This window comes from Oncorhynchus keta, chromosome 7, assembly GCF_023373465.1.
Source record: "Oncorhynchus keta strain PuntledgeMale-10-30-2019 chromosome 7, Oket_V2, whole genome shotgun sequence".
Lineage (NCBI taxonomy): Eukaryota > Metazoa > Chordata > Actinopteri > Salmoniformes > Salmonidae > Oncorhynchus > Oncorhynchus keta.
In genome coordinates, this window is record NC_068427.1 from 55101497 (window position 1) to 55119241 (window position 17745).

At 45.0% G+C, this 17745-nt stretch overlaps 1 protein-coding gene across 1 annotated transcript in view; it reads right to left on the reverse strand.

The window, feature by feature from the left end:
• The window catches only part of myo10l3 (myosin X, like 3), a 298563-nt gene that overhangs the window by 34099 nt on the left and 246719 nt on the right, over positions 1-17745 (reverse strand). The window contains 5 exon segments of the mRNA XM_052523285.1: positions 403-564; positions 1910-2035; positions 2715-2885; positions 10687-10810; positions 13517-13653. Of these exon segments, the coding sequence (XP_052379245.1) occupies positions 403-564; positions 1910-2035; positions 2715-2885; positions 10687-10810; positions 13517-13653 (720 nt within the window).

Consider the following 17745-nt stretch of genomic DNA (forward strand, 5'->3'; position numbering starts at 1 on the left):
GTGTGTGTGACAGTGTGTGTGTGACAGTGTGTGTGTGACAGTGTGTGTGTGACAGTGTGTGTGTGACAGTGTCTGTGTGACAGTGTGTGTGTGACAGTGTGTGACAGTGTGTGTGTGACAGTGTGTGTGTGACCGTGTGTGTGTGACGTGTGTGTGTGACGTGTGTGTGTGACAGTGTGTGTGTGACAGTGTGTGTGTGACAGTGTGTGTGTGACAGTGTGTGTGTGACAGTGTATTGAAGAACAGGCAACATCGGCTTGGCCCCTAAGACTCTCACAAAGTTTTAGAAATGCACATATGAGAGCATCCTGTTGGGCTACATCACCGCCTGCAACCGCAGGGCTCTGCAGCTTGATGGCCACCCCCTGGACAGGACGCTAGTCTGTGTTGTCATGTATTTACCTCCACGTCGAACAGTGTGGACCCATATCCGGGCCACTCCTTGATGATGTTCATGTATTTGAGCATGGCAGTGTGCTGGTCCAGTCCCTGAAGTCTGGACCACTTCTCTACGATGGAGGTTCTGGTGGCTGAAGTCTCCTCCTTCACCCACATCTCCAGCATCTGAACAAGAACAATACTTTATTAGTACCTTCCTCAAGGACTAGGCTACCTGATCCTCCTCTAACCGCTAGGCTACCTGATCCTCCTCTAACCGCTAGGCTACCTGATCCTCCTCTAACCGCTAGGCTACCTGATCCTCCTCTAACCGCTAGGCTACCTGATCCTCCTCTAACCGCTAGGCTACCTGATCCTCCTCTAACCGCTAGGCTACCTGATCCTCCTCTAACCGCTAGGCTACCTGATCCTCCTCTAACCGCTAGGCTACCTGATCCTCCTCTAACCGCTAGGCTACCTGATCCTCCTCTAACCGCTAGGCTACCTGATCCTCCTCTAACCGCTAGGCTACCTGATCCTCCTCTAACCGCTAGGCTACCTGTTCCTCCTCTAACCGCTAGGCTACCTGTTCCTCCTCTAACCGCTAGGCTACCTGATCCTCCTCTAACCGCTAGGCTACCTGATCCTCCTCTAACCGCTAGGCTACCTGTTCCTCCTCTAACCGCTAGGCTACCTGATCCTCCTCTAACCGCTAGGCTACCTGATCCTCCTCTAACCGCTAGGCTACCTGATCCTCCTCTAACCGCTAGGCTACCTGATCCTCCTCTAACCGCTAGGCTACCTGATCCTCCTCTAACCGCTAGGCTACCTGATCCTCCTCTAACCGCTAGGCTACCTGATCCTCCTCTAACCGCTAGGCTACCTGATCCTCCTCTAACCGCTAGGCTACCTGATCCTCCTCTAACCGCTAGGCTACCTGATCCTCCTCTAACCGCTAGGCTACCTGTTCCTCCTCTAACCGCTAGGCTACCTGTTCCTCCTCTAACCGCTAGGCTACCTGATCCTCCTCTAACCGCTAGGCTACCTGATCCTCCTCTAACCGCTAGGCTACCTGTTCCTCCTCTAACCGCTAGGCTACCTGATCCTCCTCTAACCGCTAGGCTACCTGATCCTCCTCTAACCGCTAGGCTACCTGATCCTCCTCTAACCGCTAGGCTACCTGATCCTCCTCTAACCGCTAGGCTACCTGATCCTCCTCTAACCGCTAGGCTACCTGATCCTCCTCTAACCGCTAGGCTACCTGATCCTCCTCTAACCGCTAGGCTACCTGTTCCTCCTCTAACCGCTAGGCTACCTGTTCCTCCTCTAACCGCTAGGCTACCTGATCCTCCTCTAACCGCTAGGCTACCTGTTCCTCCTCTAACCGCTAGGCTACCTGTTCCTCCTCTAACCGCTAGGCTACCTGATCCTCCTCTAACCGCTAGGCTACCTGATCCTCCTCTAACCGCTAGGCTACCTGATCCTCCTCTAACCGCTAGGCTACCTGATCCTCCTCTAACCGCTAGGCTACCTGTTCCTCCTCCATCTTCTGTTTCTTCATGGAGCCCGTCTTCAGCCCGCTGCGGCGCAGGGTCCCGTCCAGGAAGCTGGTCCGCCTCCGCTCAAGGGTTTGGCCCACAGGCCCCGCCGCGCCCACCTATACAAAACAATCCCACTTTGTTAGTCCACCTATACACTACAAACGTAAATTTGAAATTTGCGTAGTTGTCAACCTCCCCAGATGGCACACATTGTATATATGTATGCTCACACGCAGTTGTGTCAAGCCACACAGGGTCAATCTGCAGAGCACCACCCACTGGATAGTGTAATTTACCTCAATTCAGTGGGATTTGTCCCCAGCAAAGACAACATACATATGCATACATCAGAGATACATACAGGGCATTCAGAAAGTATTCAGACCCCTTGACTTTTTCTACATTCTGTTACGTTACAGACTTATTCTAAAATGCATTAAATGTTCCCCCCCTCATCAATCTACACACAATACCCCATAATGACATCACAATACCCCATAATGACATCACAATACCCCATAATGACATCACAATACCCCATAATGACATCACAATACCCCATAATGACATCACAATACCCCATAATGACATCACAATACCCCATAATGACATCACAATACCCCATAATGACATCACAATACCCCATAATGACATCACAATACCCCATAATGACAAAGTGAAAACAGGTTTATTAGACATTTTGTCACATTTCTTAAAAATGTAAAACTGAAATAACTTATTCACACTTTCCGAATGCACTGTAAACCTGAGGATTTATGACAAATATATAAGTACCTTGGTGAAGTGCAGGATACGTGCGCGGAGCCTGCCTACAGGGTAGACGGTGTCCAGAGACCAGCTGACCCGGGCCTCGTCCCCGTGGAGGAACTGGAGCCTGAGAGCGGCCAGGTGCTGCAGGGTGTCTTCTGGGGCCGGGAGGTGACCGCTGGTCAGAGACTCATGAGCCTGGAGGAGACATGTATTTTATTTTATTTCACCTTTATTTAACCAGGTATTTATATATATAACCCTAACCCTTTATTTAACCAGGTATTTATATATTATATATATAACCCTAACCCTTTATTTAACCAGATATTTATATATTATATATTTATCTGTTATTTTACCAGGTAAGTTGACTGAGAACACGTTCTCATTTGCAGCAACGACCTGGGGAATAGTTACAGGGGAGAGGAGGGGGATGAATGAGTCAATTGTAAACTGGGGATGATGAGGTGACCGTGATGGTTTGAGGGCCAGATTGGGAATTTAGCGAGGACACCGGGGTTAACACCCCTACTCTAATGATAAGTGCCATGAGTTCATTAATGAACTCAGAGAGTCATAAAGCAAAGCAGTGTGACACAAACAACAACAGAGTTACACGTAAACAAATGTACAGTCAATAACACAATAGAAAAGTCTATATCCAGTGTGTGTAAATGAAGTAAGATAAGGGAGGTCAGGCAATAAATAGGCCAATAGTGGTGAATCATTACAATTGAGCAATTAACACTGGAGTGATAGATGAGCAGATGAGGTATGTACAAGTAGAAATACTGGTGTACAAAAGAGCAGAAAAACAAAAACGAATATGGGTTGAATAGTTGGTTGGATGGGCTATTTACAGATGGGCTGCAGTGATCGGTAATCTGATCTGACAGCTGACGCTTAAAGTTAGTGAGGGAGATATCAGTCTCCAACTTCAGTGATTTTTGCAATTCCTTCCAGTCATTGGCAGCAGAGAACTGGAAGGAAAGGCGACCAAAGTAGGTGTTGGCTCTAGGGATGACCAATGAGATATACCTGCATGTGCTACGGGTGGGTGTTGTTATCGTGACCAGTGAACTGAGATAAGGCGGAGCTTTACCTAGCATAGACTTATAGATGACCTGAAGCCAGTGGGTCTAGCGACGAATATTTAGCGAGGGCCAGCCAACGAGAACATACAGGTCGCAGTGGTGGGTAGTATATGGGGTGTCAAGGATCGGTAGTCAAGGATCGGTAGGATAGTCCGTTTTACGAGGGTATGTTTGGCAGCATGAGTGAAGGATGCTTTGTTGCGAAATAGGAAGCCAATTCTAGATTTAATTTTGGATTGGAGATGTTTGATGTGGGTCTGGAAGGAGAGTTTACAGTCTAACCAGACACCTTGTTATTTGTAGTTGTCCACGTATTCTAAGTCAGAACCGTCCAGAGTAGTGATGTTAGTCGGGCAGGCAGGTGCGGGCAGCGATCGGTTGAAGAGCATGCATTTCGTTTTACTTGTATTTAAGAGCAGTTGGAGGCCATGGAAGGAGAGTTGTATGGTGTTGAAGCTAGTCTGGAGGTTAACACAGTGAAATGACATGAACATTTAGGTTTACATAACATTACTTTAAAAGACAGCATTATATTTATGTTTACATACCATTACATTAAATGACATTAACTTCTTTGGGACTGAGGGACAGTATTGAGTAGCTTGGATGAATAAGGTGCCCAGAGTAAACTGCCTGCTACTCGGGCCCAAAAGCTAGAATATGCATATAATTAGTAGATTTGGATAGAAAACACTCAAACGTTTCTAAAACTATTTGAATGATGTCTATGAGTATAACAGAACTCATATGGCAGGCAAAAACCTGAGAAAAATCCAACCAGGAAGTGGGACATCTGAGGTTTGTCGGTTTTCAAGTCTTTGCCTATCCAATACACTATATACAGTGTCTATGGGGTCATATTGCACTTCCTAAGGCTTCCACTTGATGTCAACAGTCTTTATAACCTTGTTTCAGGCTTCTACTGTGAAGGGGGAGATAAGAGCTGTTTCAATGAGGTATCTGGCATGAGCTCAGTCATGTGCACGCCCGTGAGAGCTAGCTGCGTTTCCTTTCATTTCTAAAGACAAAGGAATTGTCCGGTTGAAACATTATTGAAGATTTATGATAAAAACATCATAAAGATTGATTATACACATCGTTTGACATGTTTCTACAAACTGTAATATTTTTTGACTTTGTCAGGACCTAGTGCCCGCACCTTGTGCATTTTGATTACTGGACTGAACGCGCTAACAAAAAGGAGGTATTTGGACATAAATTATGGACTTTATCGAACAAAACAAACATTTATTGTGGAACTGGGATTCCTGGGAGTACATTCTGATGAAGATCATCAAAGGTAAGTGAATATTTATAATGCTATTTCTGACTTCTGTTGACTCCACAACATGGTGGATATCTGTATGGCTTGTTTTGGTGCCTGAGCACTGTACTCAGATTATTGCATGGTGTGCTTTTTCCGCTTTTTTAGAAATCTGACACAGCGGTTGCATTAAGGAGAAGTATATCTTTAATTCCATGTATAACCCTTGTATTTCCGTCAACATTTATGTTGAGTATTTCTGTATTTCCGGATGTTTTGGAAGCAAAACATTACTGAACATAACGCTCCAATGTAAACTGAGATTTTTTGGATATAAATATGAACTTTATCGACAAAACATACATGTATTGTGTAACATGAAGTCCTATGAGTGTCGTCTGATGAAGATCATCATAGGTTAGTGATTATTTTTATCTCTATTTCTGCTTTTTGTGACTCCTCTCCTTGGCTGGAAAAATGGCTGTGCGTTTCTGTGACTGACCTAACATAATCGCATGGTATGCTTTCGTCGTAAAGCCTTTTGAAATCGGAAACTGTGGTGAGATTAACAACAAGTGTATCTTTAAAATGGTGTGAAATACTTGTATGTTTGAGGAATTTTAATTATGAGATTTCTGTTGTTTTGAATTTGGCGCCCTGCACTTTCACTGGCTGTTGTCAACTCGATCCTCGATCCCGTTAACGGGATTTGAGCCAAAACATTAACATCCTATTTAAGTTTACATAACATTAGATTAAATGACAGCATTATATTTATGTTTACATTAACATTAAATGACACAAACATTATATTTACATTACATTAAATGACACAAACGTATTGATAGGTGAGAGGTGTCTGCTAATTGAATGATTAGAATATTCCGCCCTGAAACATATAATTGTGGAGTGGATTGTAATGTATGAAATCATAAATCAATAAATGTGTATAATATAATATATATGCCATTTAGCAGACGCTTTTATCCAAAGCGACTTACAGTCATGTGTGCATACATTCTAAGTATGGGTGGTCCCGGGAATCGAACCCACTACCCTGGCGTTACAAGCGCCATGCTCTACCAACTGAGCTACAGAAGGACCACATTTATTTATTTATGTTTAAATTAAATCCGAGTCAGAATTAGGGTAAAACAATGTCTTTATGGTGTTTTAAACAGACTGTCTGAGCTTGGTGCCGACCTGACTAGAGATTTGGGAGAGAACGGGGAGTACGTCTCGAGGACAAGGTCAATATCTCTGTCGGCTGGGAAGTGAGACAGTAGCAGGACATATGTGTGTGTATGTTTGTGGGTATGTGTGTGTGTATGTTTGTGCGTATGTTTGTATGTGTGTGCGTATGTTTGTATGTGTGTGTGTGTGTATGTTTGTATGTGTGTGTATGTGTGTGCGTATGTTTGTGCGTATGTTTGTATGTGTGTGTGTGTGTGTGTGTGTATGTGTGTGTGTATGTGTGTGTGTATGTTTGTTGTGTGTGTGTGTATGTTTGTGTGTGTGTATGTGTGTGTGTATGTGTGTGTGTGTGTTTGTGTGTGTGTATGTGTGTGTGTATGTGTGTGTGTGTGTGTGTGTGTGTGTGTGTGTGTGTATGTCTGTATGTGTGTGTGTGTGTGTGTATGTGTGTGTGTATGTATGTATGTGTGTGTGTATGTGTGTGTGTATGTGTGTATGTGTGTATGTATGTAGGAAGAGTAGTGCTGTGGCATGTAATGGGGATCCATGTATCAGGAAGAGTAGCTGCTGTCTTGGCAGGAACTAATGGGGATCCATAATAAACCCCAGGAAGAGTAGCTGCTGCCTTGGCAGGAACTAATGGGGATCCATAATAAACCCCAGGAAGAGTAGCTGCTGCCTTGGCAGGAACTAATGGGGATCCATAATAAACCCCAGGAAGAGTAGCTGCTGCCTTGGCAGGAACTAATGGGGATCCATAATAAACCCCAGGAAGAGTAGCTGCTGCCTTGGCAGGAACTAATGGGGATCCATAATAAACCCCAGGAAGAGTAGCTGCTGCCTTGGCAGGAACTAATGGGGATCCATAATAAACCCCAGGAAGATGAGCGTTCTCCCTTGGCAGTAACCACTGGGGATCCATAATATACCTCATGCCCTAGCTGCTACCTTGACAGGAACTAATGGGGATCCATAATAAACCCCAGGAAGACTGCTGCAATGTCTTGACCAGGAACTAATGGGGATCCTAATAAACCCCATAGGAAGGTAGCTGCTGCCTTGGACAAAACTAATGGGGATCCATAACGGAAACCCCAGGAACTTGACTTTGCCTTGGTAAGGAACTAATGGGGATCCATAATAAACCCCAGGAAGAGCAAAACAAGTCAGGAACTAATGGGGATCCATAATAAACCCCAGGAAGAAGCTGCTGCCTTGGCAGGAAAATGGGGATCCATAAAAATCCCCAGGAAGAGTCCACTGCTGCCTTTGCAGTAACTAATGGGGAATCATCTCCATAATATCCCCCACCAATATGGAGCTCTACCTTGACAGGAACTAATGGGGATCCATAATAAACCCCAGGAAGAGTAGCTGCTGTCTTGGCAGGAACTAATGGGGATCCATAATAAACCCCAGGAAGAGTAGCTCCTGCCTTGGCAGGAATAATGGGGATCCATTTTAAACCCCAGGAAGATAGCTGCTGCCTTCAACTCTTTAATAAACCCCAGGAAGAGTAGCTGCTGTCTTCAGGAACTTCATGGGGATCCATAGCTACTGAAGAGTAGTTTGTTTTCCTTTTTGGACCTAATTGATCCATTAAACCCCAGGAAGAGTAGCTTTGCCTTGGCAGGAACTAATGGGGATCCATTAAACCCCAGGAAGATCCGCTGCCTTGGCAGAATTGTGATCCATAATAAACCCCAGGAAGAGTAGCTGCTGCCTTGGCAGGAACTAATGGGGATCCATAATAAACCAGGAAGAGTAGCTTGCCTTGGCAGGAACTAATGGGGATCCATAATAAACCCCAGGAAGAGTAGCTGCTGCCTTGGCAGTAACAATGGGGATCCATTTACCCCAGGAAGAGTAGCTGCTACCTTGACAGGAACTAATGGGGATCCAGTAATAAACCCCAGGAAGAGTAGTTGCTGTCTTGGAGTAAACTAATTGGGGATCAATAAACCACAGGAAAAAAATGGGCCTTCAGGAACTAATGGGGATCCAAAAAACCCCAGGAAGAGTAGCTGCTGCCTTAGGAACAATTTTCCATAATAAACCCCAGGAAGAGTAGCTGCTGCCTTCAGATGGGATCCATAATAAACCCCAGGAAGAGTAGCTGCTGCCTTGGCAGGAACTAATGGGGATGCATAAAAACCCCAGAAGAGTAAATAAATTGGCAGTAACTAATGGGGATCCATAATATACCCCAGGAAGAGTAGCTGCTACCTTGACAGGAACTAATGGGGATCCATAATAAACCCCAGGAAGAGTAGCTGCTGTCTTGGCAGGAACTAATGGGGATCCATAATAAACCCCAGGAAGAGTAGCTGCTGCCTTGGCAGGAACTAATGGGGATCCATAATAAACCCCAGGAAGAGTAGCTGCTGCCTTGGCAGGAACTAATGGGGATCCATAATAAACCCCAGGAAGAGTAGCTGCTGTCTTCCAGGAACAGGGGATCCATAATAAACCCCAGGAAGAGTAGCTGCTGCCTTGGCATGAACAGTAATGGGGATCCTGCTAAACCCCAGGAAGGTGCTTCTGCCTTGGCAGTAACCATGGGGATCCATAATATACCCCAGGAAGAGTAGCTTTACCTTGCAGGAACTAATGGGGATCCATAATAAACCCCAGGAAGAGTAGCTGCTGTCTTGGGTGGAATAATGGGGATCCATAATAAACCCCAGGAAGAGTAGCTGCTGCCTTGGCAGGAACTAATGGGGATCCATAATAAACCCCAGGAAGAGTAGCTGCTGCCTTGGCAGCTTGGAACTAATGGGGTTCCATAATAAACCCCAGGAAGAGGCTTTGCCTTGCAGGAATAATGGGGATCCATAATAAACCCTGAAGATTTGCTTTTGATTGGAGATGTTTGGGGAGTCTAAAAGGAAGAGTTTAGCTGCTGCCTTGCCAGACACTAATGGGGATATAGATGTCCAGGAACATATGCTGCCTTGGGAACTAACCCCAGGAAGTGATAGCTCAGTTGGTAGGCATGGCGCAGGCAGCATCGGTTGAAAACGCCAGGGCATTTGGTTTTACCCGGGACCAATACGTAGAATGTATGCACACATGACTGTAAGTGCTGTTGGCATTAAAAGCGTCCGCTAAATTGCATATATTATTATTATATTAGTAGCTGCTGTCTTGGCAGGAACTAATGGTGATCCATAATAAACCCCAGGAAGAGTGGCTGCTGCCTTGGCAGGAAGCAAATCGGGTTCCATAATAAACCCCAGGAAGAGTAGCTGTTGCCTTGACAGGAACTAATGGGGTTCCATAATAAACCCCAGGAAGAGACTGCCAGAGGAACTAATGGGGATCCATAATAAATACAAATAATTATGAACTCTTCTCCCCTCAAAGTCCACTGCTGCACATTGCTTTGTCTCATGCCCTTCTGCTTCATCTAGAAATCTCCCTTTAGTCTGCTGCAATGTGGTGATTGACAGAGTAAAACACCATAATGGGCGGGACAAAATCTCTCACCGGATAACGGACACAGTACTGTCTTTTTGTGGCGGTAAAGATATCATTTAGTACTCCAGGCTGAGGTGCAAAACAAGTCAGTTCTTGTCCCTAAGAGCAAGAACTGCACTCCCTCTGGATTGGAAAAAAAGGCACAAAATAAAAAAATCACCACAAGTCCACTTTAAGTTACTTTGACTCAACAATCTCTTCTCCACCCACCATATATGGATCAGGCCAGAAGGATCTATTCTCTAGAAAGTTTGGGCCAGAATCATCTTCGTCATCCTTTCCTTTCATTCCACTCTCCACACCTTGCAGGGATCTGCTCCTCCATTTGAAAAACCTTGAACAGGCTGGTGAACTCTTTCAAACTCCATGTCACTGATCAACTTCATGTTCTGAGCTACTGAAGTTGGTTTGTTTTCCATTTTTGTACCTTTGTACAAGCCCAGCTGGTTTTCCTTGGGTCCAGGTTTTGCAGCCATCTTTCAGAACATCTACTCTGTCCCAGATTGTTTAAAAATAGATATTTCTTGAACTTGTCCGCTCTCTTCCTCATGTTTTCTTCTGAGCTACTGAAATACATTTACTTAAAAAAGAACTTGATGCCTATCAACCTCCTGTCCTCGTCCTCCATATTTGAACCGCCTGAGCGTCTCAGAGTATTACAAGGAGTCGCCCCTTTAGTAAAGAAAAACAACATTGCAACACTCTGAATCTTGTATCTGAGTAGAGCATGTAGAAATCTCAACATTAAAGAGACAAAGGTCACTGAATTGATACAGCTATTCTGGCTAAGGGTTTCTATGGGAACGGGGCGCTTGCTTAAGCCTTCCAAAAAAAAGTGAAGAGGACAGAAAAATTGCAAGAAGAACTAAGGAGGTCAATGAATTGCAATTGAAAAGACTCTAAAGCACGACACTTTTTCTACTCGGGTGCTTTCTTAGAATAAAACAAAATGGAGGTGACTAACCTGTTCGAACATGAAAGCGAACTCCACCCCTTCCTTGGGCATGCTCTCTACATCCAGGAAACAGTAGAGTTTGAAGTAGAGCCTCCACTGCCCCTCCTCCTCCACCTCCTCACTGCCTGACAGCCTGGAAATCAATCAATGAATCAGTCAATCAACCAAACCAATCAACCAAACCAATCACTCAATCAACCAAACCAATCACTCAATCAACCAAACCAATCACTCAATCAACCAAACCAATCACTCAATCAACCAAACCAATCACTCAATCAACCAAACCAATCACTCAATCAACCAAACCAATCAAACAATCAACCAAACCAATCAACCAAACCAATCACTCAATCAATCAACCAAACCAATCACTCAATCAACCAAACCAATCAACCAAACCAATCACAATCAACCAAACCAATCAAACCAAACCAATCAACAACCAAACCAATCACTCAATCAACCAAACCAATCACCAAACCAATCACTCAATCAACCAAACCAATCAACCAAACCAATCACTCAATCAACCAAACCAATCACTCAATCAACCAAACCAATCAACCAAACCAATCACCCAATCAACCAAACCAATCAACCAAACCAATCACTCAATCAACCAAACCAATCACTCAATCAACCAAACCAATCAACCAAACCAATCAACCAAACCAATCACTCAATCAACCAAACCAATCAACCAAACCAAACCAATCACTCAATCAACCAAACCAATCAACCAAACCAATCACTCAATCAACCAAACCAATCAACCAAACCAATCACTCAATCAACCAAACCAATCAACCAAACCAATCACTCAATCAACCAAACCAATCAACCAAACCAATCACTCAATCAACCAAACCAATCAACCAAACCAATCACTCAATCAACCAAACCAATCACTCAATCAACCAAACCAATCAGTCAATCAACCAAACCAATCAACCAAACCAATCACTCAATCAACCAAACCAATTTCAGACCCTCGTTTTAGCAGAAATATAGTAATAATATCAAAAGAGGTTTGTGGATCATGTAGACTGGTCCCAGATCTGTTTGTGTTGTCTTGCTAACTTTTCCCTATGTTCAACAAGCTTTCTTAGTGTCCAATAAGCTTTCTCTGCCCTTAACCTTGTTCTGAACACCTCCAAAACAAAGGTCATGTGATCTGGTAAGAAGAATACCCCTCTCCACAGGTCTGATTACTACCTCTGAGGGTTTAGAGCTTGAGGTCGTCACCTCATACAAGTACTTGGGAGTATGGCTAGACGGTACACTGTCCTTCTCTCAGCACATATTAAAAGCTGCGGGCTAAAGTTAAATCTAGACTTGGTTTCCTCTATTGTAATCGCTCCTCTTTCACCCCAGCTGCCAAACTAAACCTGATTCAGATGACCATCCTACCCATGCTAGATTAGAGAGACACAATTTATAGATCGGCAGGTAAAGGTGCTCTCGAGCGGCTAGATGTTCTTTACCATTCAGCCATCAGATTTGCCACCAATGTTCCTTATAGGACCATCACAGGACACATCACTCGCAAGACCCACTGGTTGATCTTATTTATACTAGGCCTCACTCCCCCTATCTGAGATATCTACTGCAGCCCTCATCCTCCACATACAACACCCGTTCTGCCAGTCACATTCTGTTAAAGGTCCCCAAAGCAGAAACATCTCTGGGTCGCTCCTCTTTTCAGTTCGCTGCAGATAGCGACTGGAACGAGCTGCAACAAACACTCAAACGGGACAGTTTTATCTCAATCTCTTCATTCAAAGACTCAATCATGGACACTCTTGCTGACAGTTGTGGCTGCGTTGCGTGATGTATTGTTGTCTCTACCTTCTTTCCCTTTGTGCTGTTGTCTGGGCCCAATAATGTTTGTAACATGTTTTGTGTTGCTACCATGTTGTGTTGCTACCATGTTGTTGTCATGTTGTGCTTCAGAGACCAGGCTGTGCATCTCTCTCTCTCTCCAGCTGATCTCTCACCTCTCAAACAGATCAGAGACCAGGCTATTCTCTGTGCATCTCTCTCTCTCTCCAGCTGAACTCTCACCTCTCAAACAGATCAGAGACCAGGCTATTCTCTGTGCATCTCTCTCTCTCTCCAGCTGAACTCTCACCTCTCAAACAGATCAGAGACCAGGCTATTCTCTGTGCATCTCTCTCTCTCTCTCTCTCCAGCTGAACTCTCACCTCTCAAACAGATCAGAGACCAGGCTATTCTCTGTGCATCTCTCTCTCTCCAGCTGAACTCTCACCTCTCAAACAGATCAGAGACCAGGCTAGCATCTCTCTCCAGCTGAATTCTCTCAAACAGATCAGAGACCAGGCTATTCTCTGTGCATCTCTCGCTCTCCAGCTGAACTCTCACCTCTCAAACAGATCAGAGACCAGGCTATTCTCTGTGCATCTCTCTCCAGCTGAACTCTCACCTCTCAAACAGATCAGAGACCAGGCTATTCTCTGTGCATCTCTCTCTCCCTCCAGCTGAACTCTCACCCCTCAAACAGATCAGAGACCAGGCTATTCTCTGTGCATCTCTCTCTCTCCAGCTGAACTCTCACCCTTAAACAGATCAGAGACCAGGCTATTCTCTGTGAATCTCTCTCTCTCTCCAGCTGAACTCTCACCTCTCAAACAGATCAGAGACCAGGCTATTCTCTGTGCATCTCTCTCCAGCTGAACTCTCACCCCTCAAACAGATCAGAGACCAGGCTATTCTCTGTGAATCTCTCTCTCTCTCCAGCTGAACTCTCACCCCTCAAACAGATCAGAGACCAGGCTATTCTCTGTGCATCTCTCTCTCTCTCCAGCTGAACTCTCACCTCTCAAACTTGGCGAGTACGTCAGCCACGATGACTCTGCTCTCCACAGCGCGGTCCGTAGTGTTGTTGTGTTGAAACAGGGAAAACATGTTTCTACTGTCCTCCATGGCCAGTCCTCGGATCAACTTCTCCACCACCTGGGGACAGGCAGGACATTAACACATCTGACTAAACCTCACCACCTGGGGACAGAGGGACATTAACACATCTGACTAAACCCCACCACTTGGGGACAGGCAGGACATTAACACATCTGACTAAACCTCACCACCTGGGGACAGGCAGGACAGACATTAACACAGGCTGGAGAAAATGGATGTACCAACGCAGGATTGCCCCAGGCAGTAATGACTGTATTTTTACAGCTCATTGTGGAAGACAGATGTATTATATTTTACCTCTCCAGGGGTGGTGTGTGAGTTGATGTAAAGCCTTAGACTGATGTGGGATATAGATCATTGTATGTAGAGGACACCCCATAGAGGGACATAGATCATCGTATGTAGAGGACACCCCATAGAGGGATATAGATCATTGTATGTAGAGGGATATAGATCATCGTATAGAGGGATATAGACATCGTATGTAGAGGACATCCCATAGAGGGATATAGATCATCATCCCATAGAGGGATATAGATCATCGTATGTAGAGGACACCCCATAGAGGGATATAGATCATCGTATGTAGAGGGATATAGATCATCGTATGTAGAGGACATCCCATAGAGGGATATAGATCATCGTATGTAGAGGACACCCCATAGAGGGATATAGATCATCGTATGTAGAGGACACCCCATAGAGGGATATAGATCATCGTATGTAGAGGACACCCCATAGAGGGATATAGATCATCGTATGTAGAGGACATCCCATAGAGGGATATAGATCATCGTATGTAGAGGACACCCCATAGGGATATAGATCATCGTATGTAGAGGACACCCCATAGAGGGATATAGATCATCGTATGTAGAGGACACCCCATAGAGGGATATAGATCATCGTATGTAGAGGACATCCCATAGAGGGATATAGATCATCGTATGTAGAGGGATATAGATCATCGTATGTAGAGGACACCCCATAGAGGGATATAGATCATCGTATGTAGAGGACACCCCATAGAGGGATATAGATCATCGTATAGAGGGATATAGATCATCGTATGTAGAGGGATATAGATCATCGTATGTAGAGGGATATAGATCATGTAGAGGGATATAGATCACACATCCCATAGAGGGATATAGATCATCGTATGTAGAGGACATCCCATAGAGGGATATAGATCATCGTATGTAGAGGACACCCCATAGAGGGATATAGATCATCGTATGTAGAGGACACCCCATAGAGGGATATAGGACATCCCATAGAGGGATATAGATCATCGTATGTAGAGGACATATAGGGATATATCGTATGAGGACATCCCATAGAGGGATATAGATCATCGTATGTAGGTAGAGGGATATAGATCATCGACATCCCATGTATAGATCATCGTATGTAGAGGACACCCCATAGAGGGATATAGATCATCGTATGAAGAGGGACATAGTGAATAGTGAAGGCCTCTCCATACGATCTATGTCTTCACTATTATTCTACAATATATGTAGAAAATACACTGCTCAAAAAAATAAAGGGAACACTTAAACAACACAATGTAACTCCAAGTCAATCACACTTCTGTGAAATCAAACTGTCCACTTAGGAAGCAACACTGATTGACAATAAATGTCACATGCTGTTGTGCAAATGGAATAGACAACAGGTAGAAAGTATAGGCAATTAGCAAGACACCCCCAATAAAGGTGTGGTTCTGCAGGTAGTGACCACCGACCACTTCTCAGTTCCTATGCTTCCTGGCTGATGTTTGGTCACTTTTGAATGCTGGCGGTGCTTTCACTCTAGTGGTAGCATGAGACGGAGTCTACAACCCACACAAGTGGCTCAGGTAGTGCAGCTCATCCAGGATGGAGCATCAATGCGAGCTGTGGCAAGAAGGTTTGCTGTGTCTGTCAGCGTAGTGTCCAGAGCATGGAGGCGCTACCAGGAGACAGGCCAGTATATCAGGAGACGTGGAGGAGGCCGTAGGAGGGCAACAACCCAGCAGCAGGACCGCTACCTCCAACTTTGTGCAAGGAGGAGCAGGAGGAGCACTGCCCTGCAAAATGACCTCCAGCAGGCCACAAATGTGCATGTGTCTGCTCAAACGGTCAGAAACAGACTCCATGAGGGTGGTATGAGGGCCCGATGTTCACAGGTGGGGGTTGTGCTTACAGCCCAACAGGGTGCAGGACGTTTGGCATTTTCCAGAGAACACCAAGATTGGCAAATGTGCCACTGGCGCCCTGTGCTCTTCACAGATGAAAGCAGGTTCACACTGAGCACATGTGACAGACGTGACAGAGTCTGGAGACGCCGTGGAGAACGTTCTGCTGCCTGCAACATCCTCCAGCATGACCGGTTTGGCGGTGGGTCAGTAATTGTGTGGGGTGGCATTTCTTTGGGGGGGCCGCACAGCCCTCCATGTGCTCGCCAGAGGTAGCCTGACTGCCATTAGGTACCGAGATGAGATCCTCAGACCCCTTGTGAGACCATATGCTGGTGCGGTTGGCCCTGGGTTCCTCCTAATGCAAGACAATGCTAGACCTCATGTGGCTGGAGTGTGTCAGCAGTTCCTGCAAGAGGAAGGCATTGATGCTATGGACTGGCCCGCCCGTTCCCCAGACCTGAATCTAATTGAGCACATCTGGGACATCATGCCTTAGTCCAGGTCTGGGAGGAGATCCCTCAGGAGACCATCCGCCACCTCATCAGGAGCATGCCCAGGCGTTGTAGGGAGGTCATACAGGCACGTGGAGGCCACACACACTACTGAGCCTAATTTTGACTTGTTTTAAGGACATTACATCACAGTTGGATCAGCCTGTAGTGAGTTTTTTCCACTTTCATTTTGAGTGTGACTTCAAATCCAAGCCTCCATGGGTTGATAAATTTGATTTCCATTGATTATTGTTGTGTTATTTTGTTGTCAACACATTCAACTATGTACAGAAAAAAAGTATTTAATAAGAATATTTCATTAATTCAGATCTAGGATGTGTTATTTTAGTGTTCCCTTTATTTTTTTTGAGCAGTGTAGTAAAACTAAAGAAAAACCCTTGAATGAATAGGTCCAACCTGTGTGTCTTAAGGTGGAGAGTGTTACAGGCTTTGTTCTTTCCATTTATTCTTCGACGTTAGCTCGTTAGCATGTGGGGCGCACCGATTGGTGTCACCACGTTAGTCAGTATGTGTTTCACCTGTGCTGGTTTGTTATCTCGTTAGTGGGAAGGTGTTTCACCTGTGTTGGCCCAGGTGTTATCTGGCCCACTGCTCCAGTTGTCTTGATAGATGTGGAGGGTTAACTTTAGTTGTCTATTTTGGTTTCTAGACAATGTGATTTCCCTGATTGGTTTTGCTCCACTTTTAGGCTTACTTCCCGTCTTTAAGTTTGGTGTGGGTTTTAATTTAATTTGCTTGTTCTTGGGCAAATGTAGTGGACACTCATGTTGGGTGTCTTTTAGGTCCCAGTTGTTGTTGCTAGTCAACCTCCAGTGGACCCCCCATGAGTGTCTTTCAGAACCCCTCCTAAAACCCCACCTGTTTGGTTCTGGTTGTTGTCAGTGACTCTTTGTTAGTTGATATTTCTCTTTCAGAACCCCTCCTAAAACCCCTCCTGTTTGGTTCTGGTTGTTGTCAGTGACTCTTTGTTAGTTGATATTTCTCTTTCAGAACCCCTCCTAAAACCCCACCTGTTTGGTTCTGGTTGTTGTCAGTGACTCTTTGTTAGTTGTCCTTTCTCTTTCAGAACCCCTCCTAAAACCCCACCTGTTTGGTTCTGGTTGTTGTCAGTGACTCTTTGTTAGTTGTCCTTTCTCTTTCAGAACCCCTCCTAAAACCCCACCTGTTTGGTTCTGGTTGTTGTCAGTGACTCTTTGTTAGTTGTCCTTTCTCTTTCAGAACCCCTCCTAAAACCCCACCTGTTTGGTTCTGGTTGTTGTCAGTGACTCTTTGTTAGTTGATATTTCTCTTTCAGAACCCCTCCTAAAACCCCACCTGTTTGGTTCTGGTTGTTGTCAGTGACTCTTTGTTAGTTGATATTTCTCTTTCAGAACCCCTCCTAAAACCCCACCTGTTTGGTTCTGGTTGTTGTCAGTGACTCTTTGTTAGTTG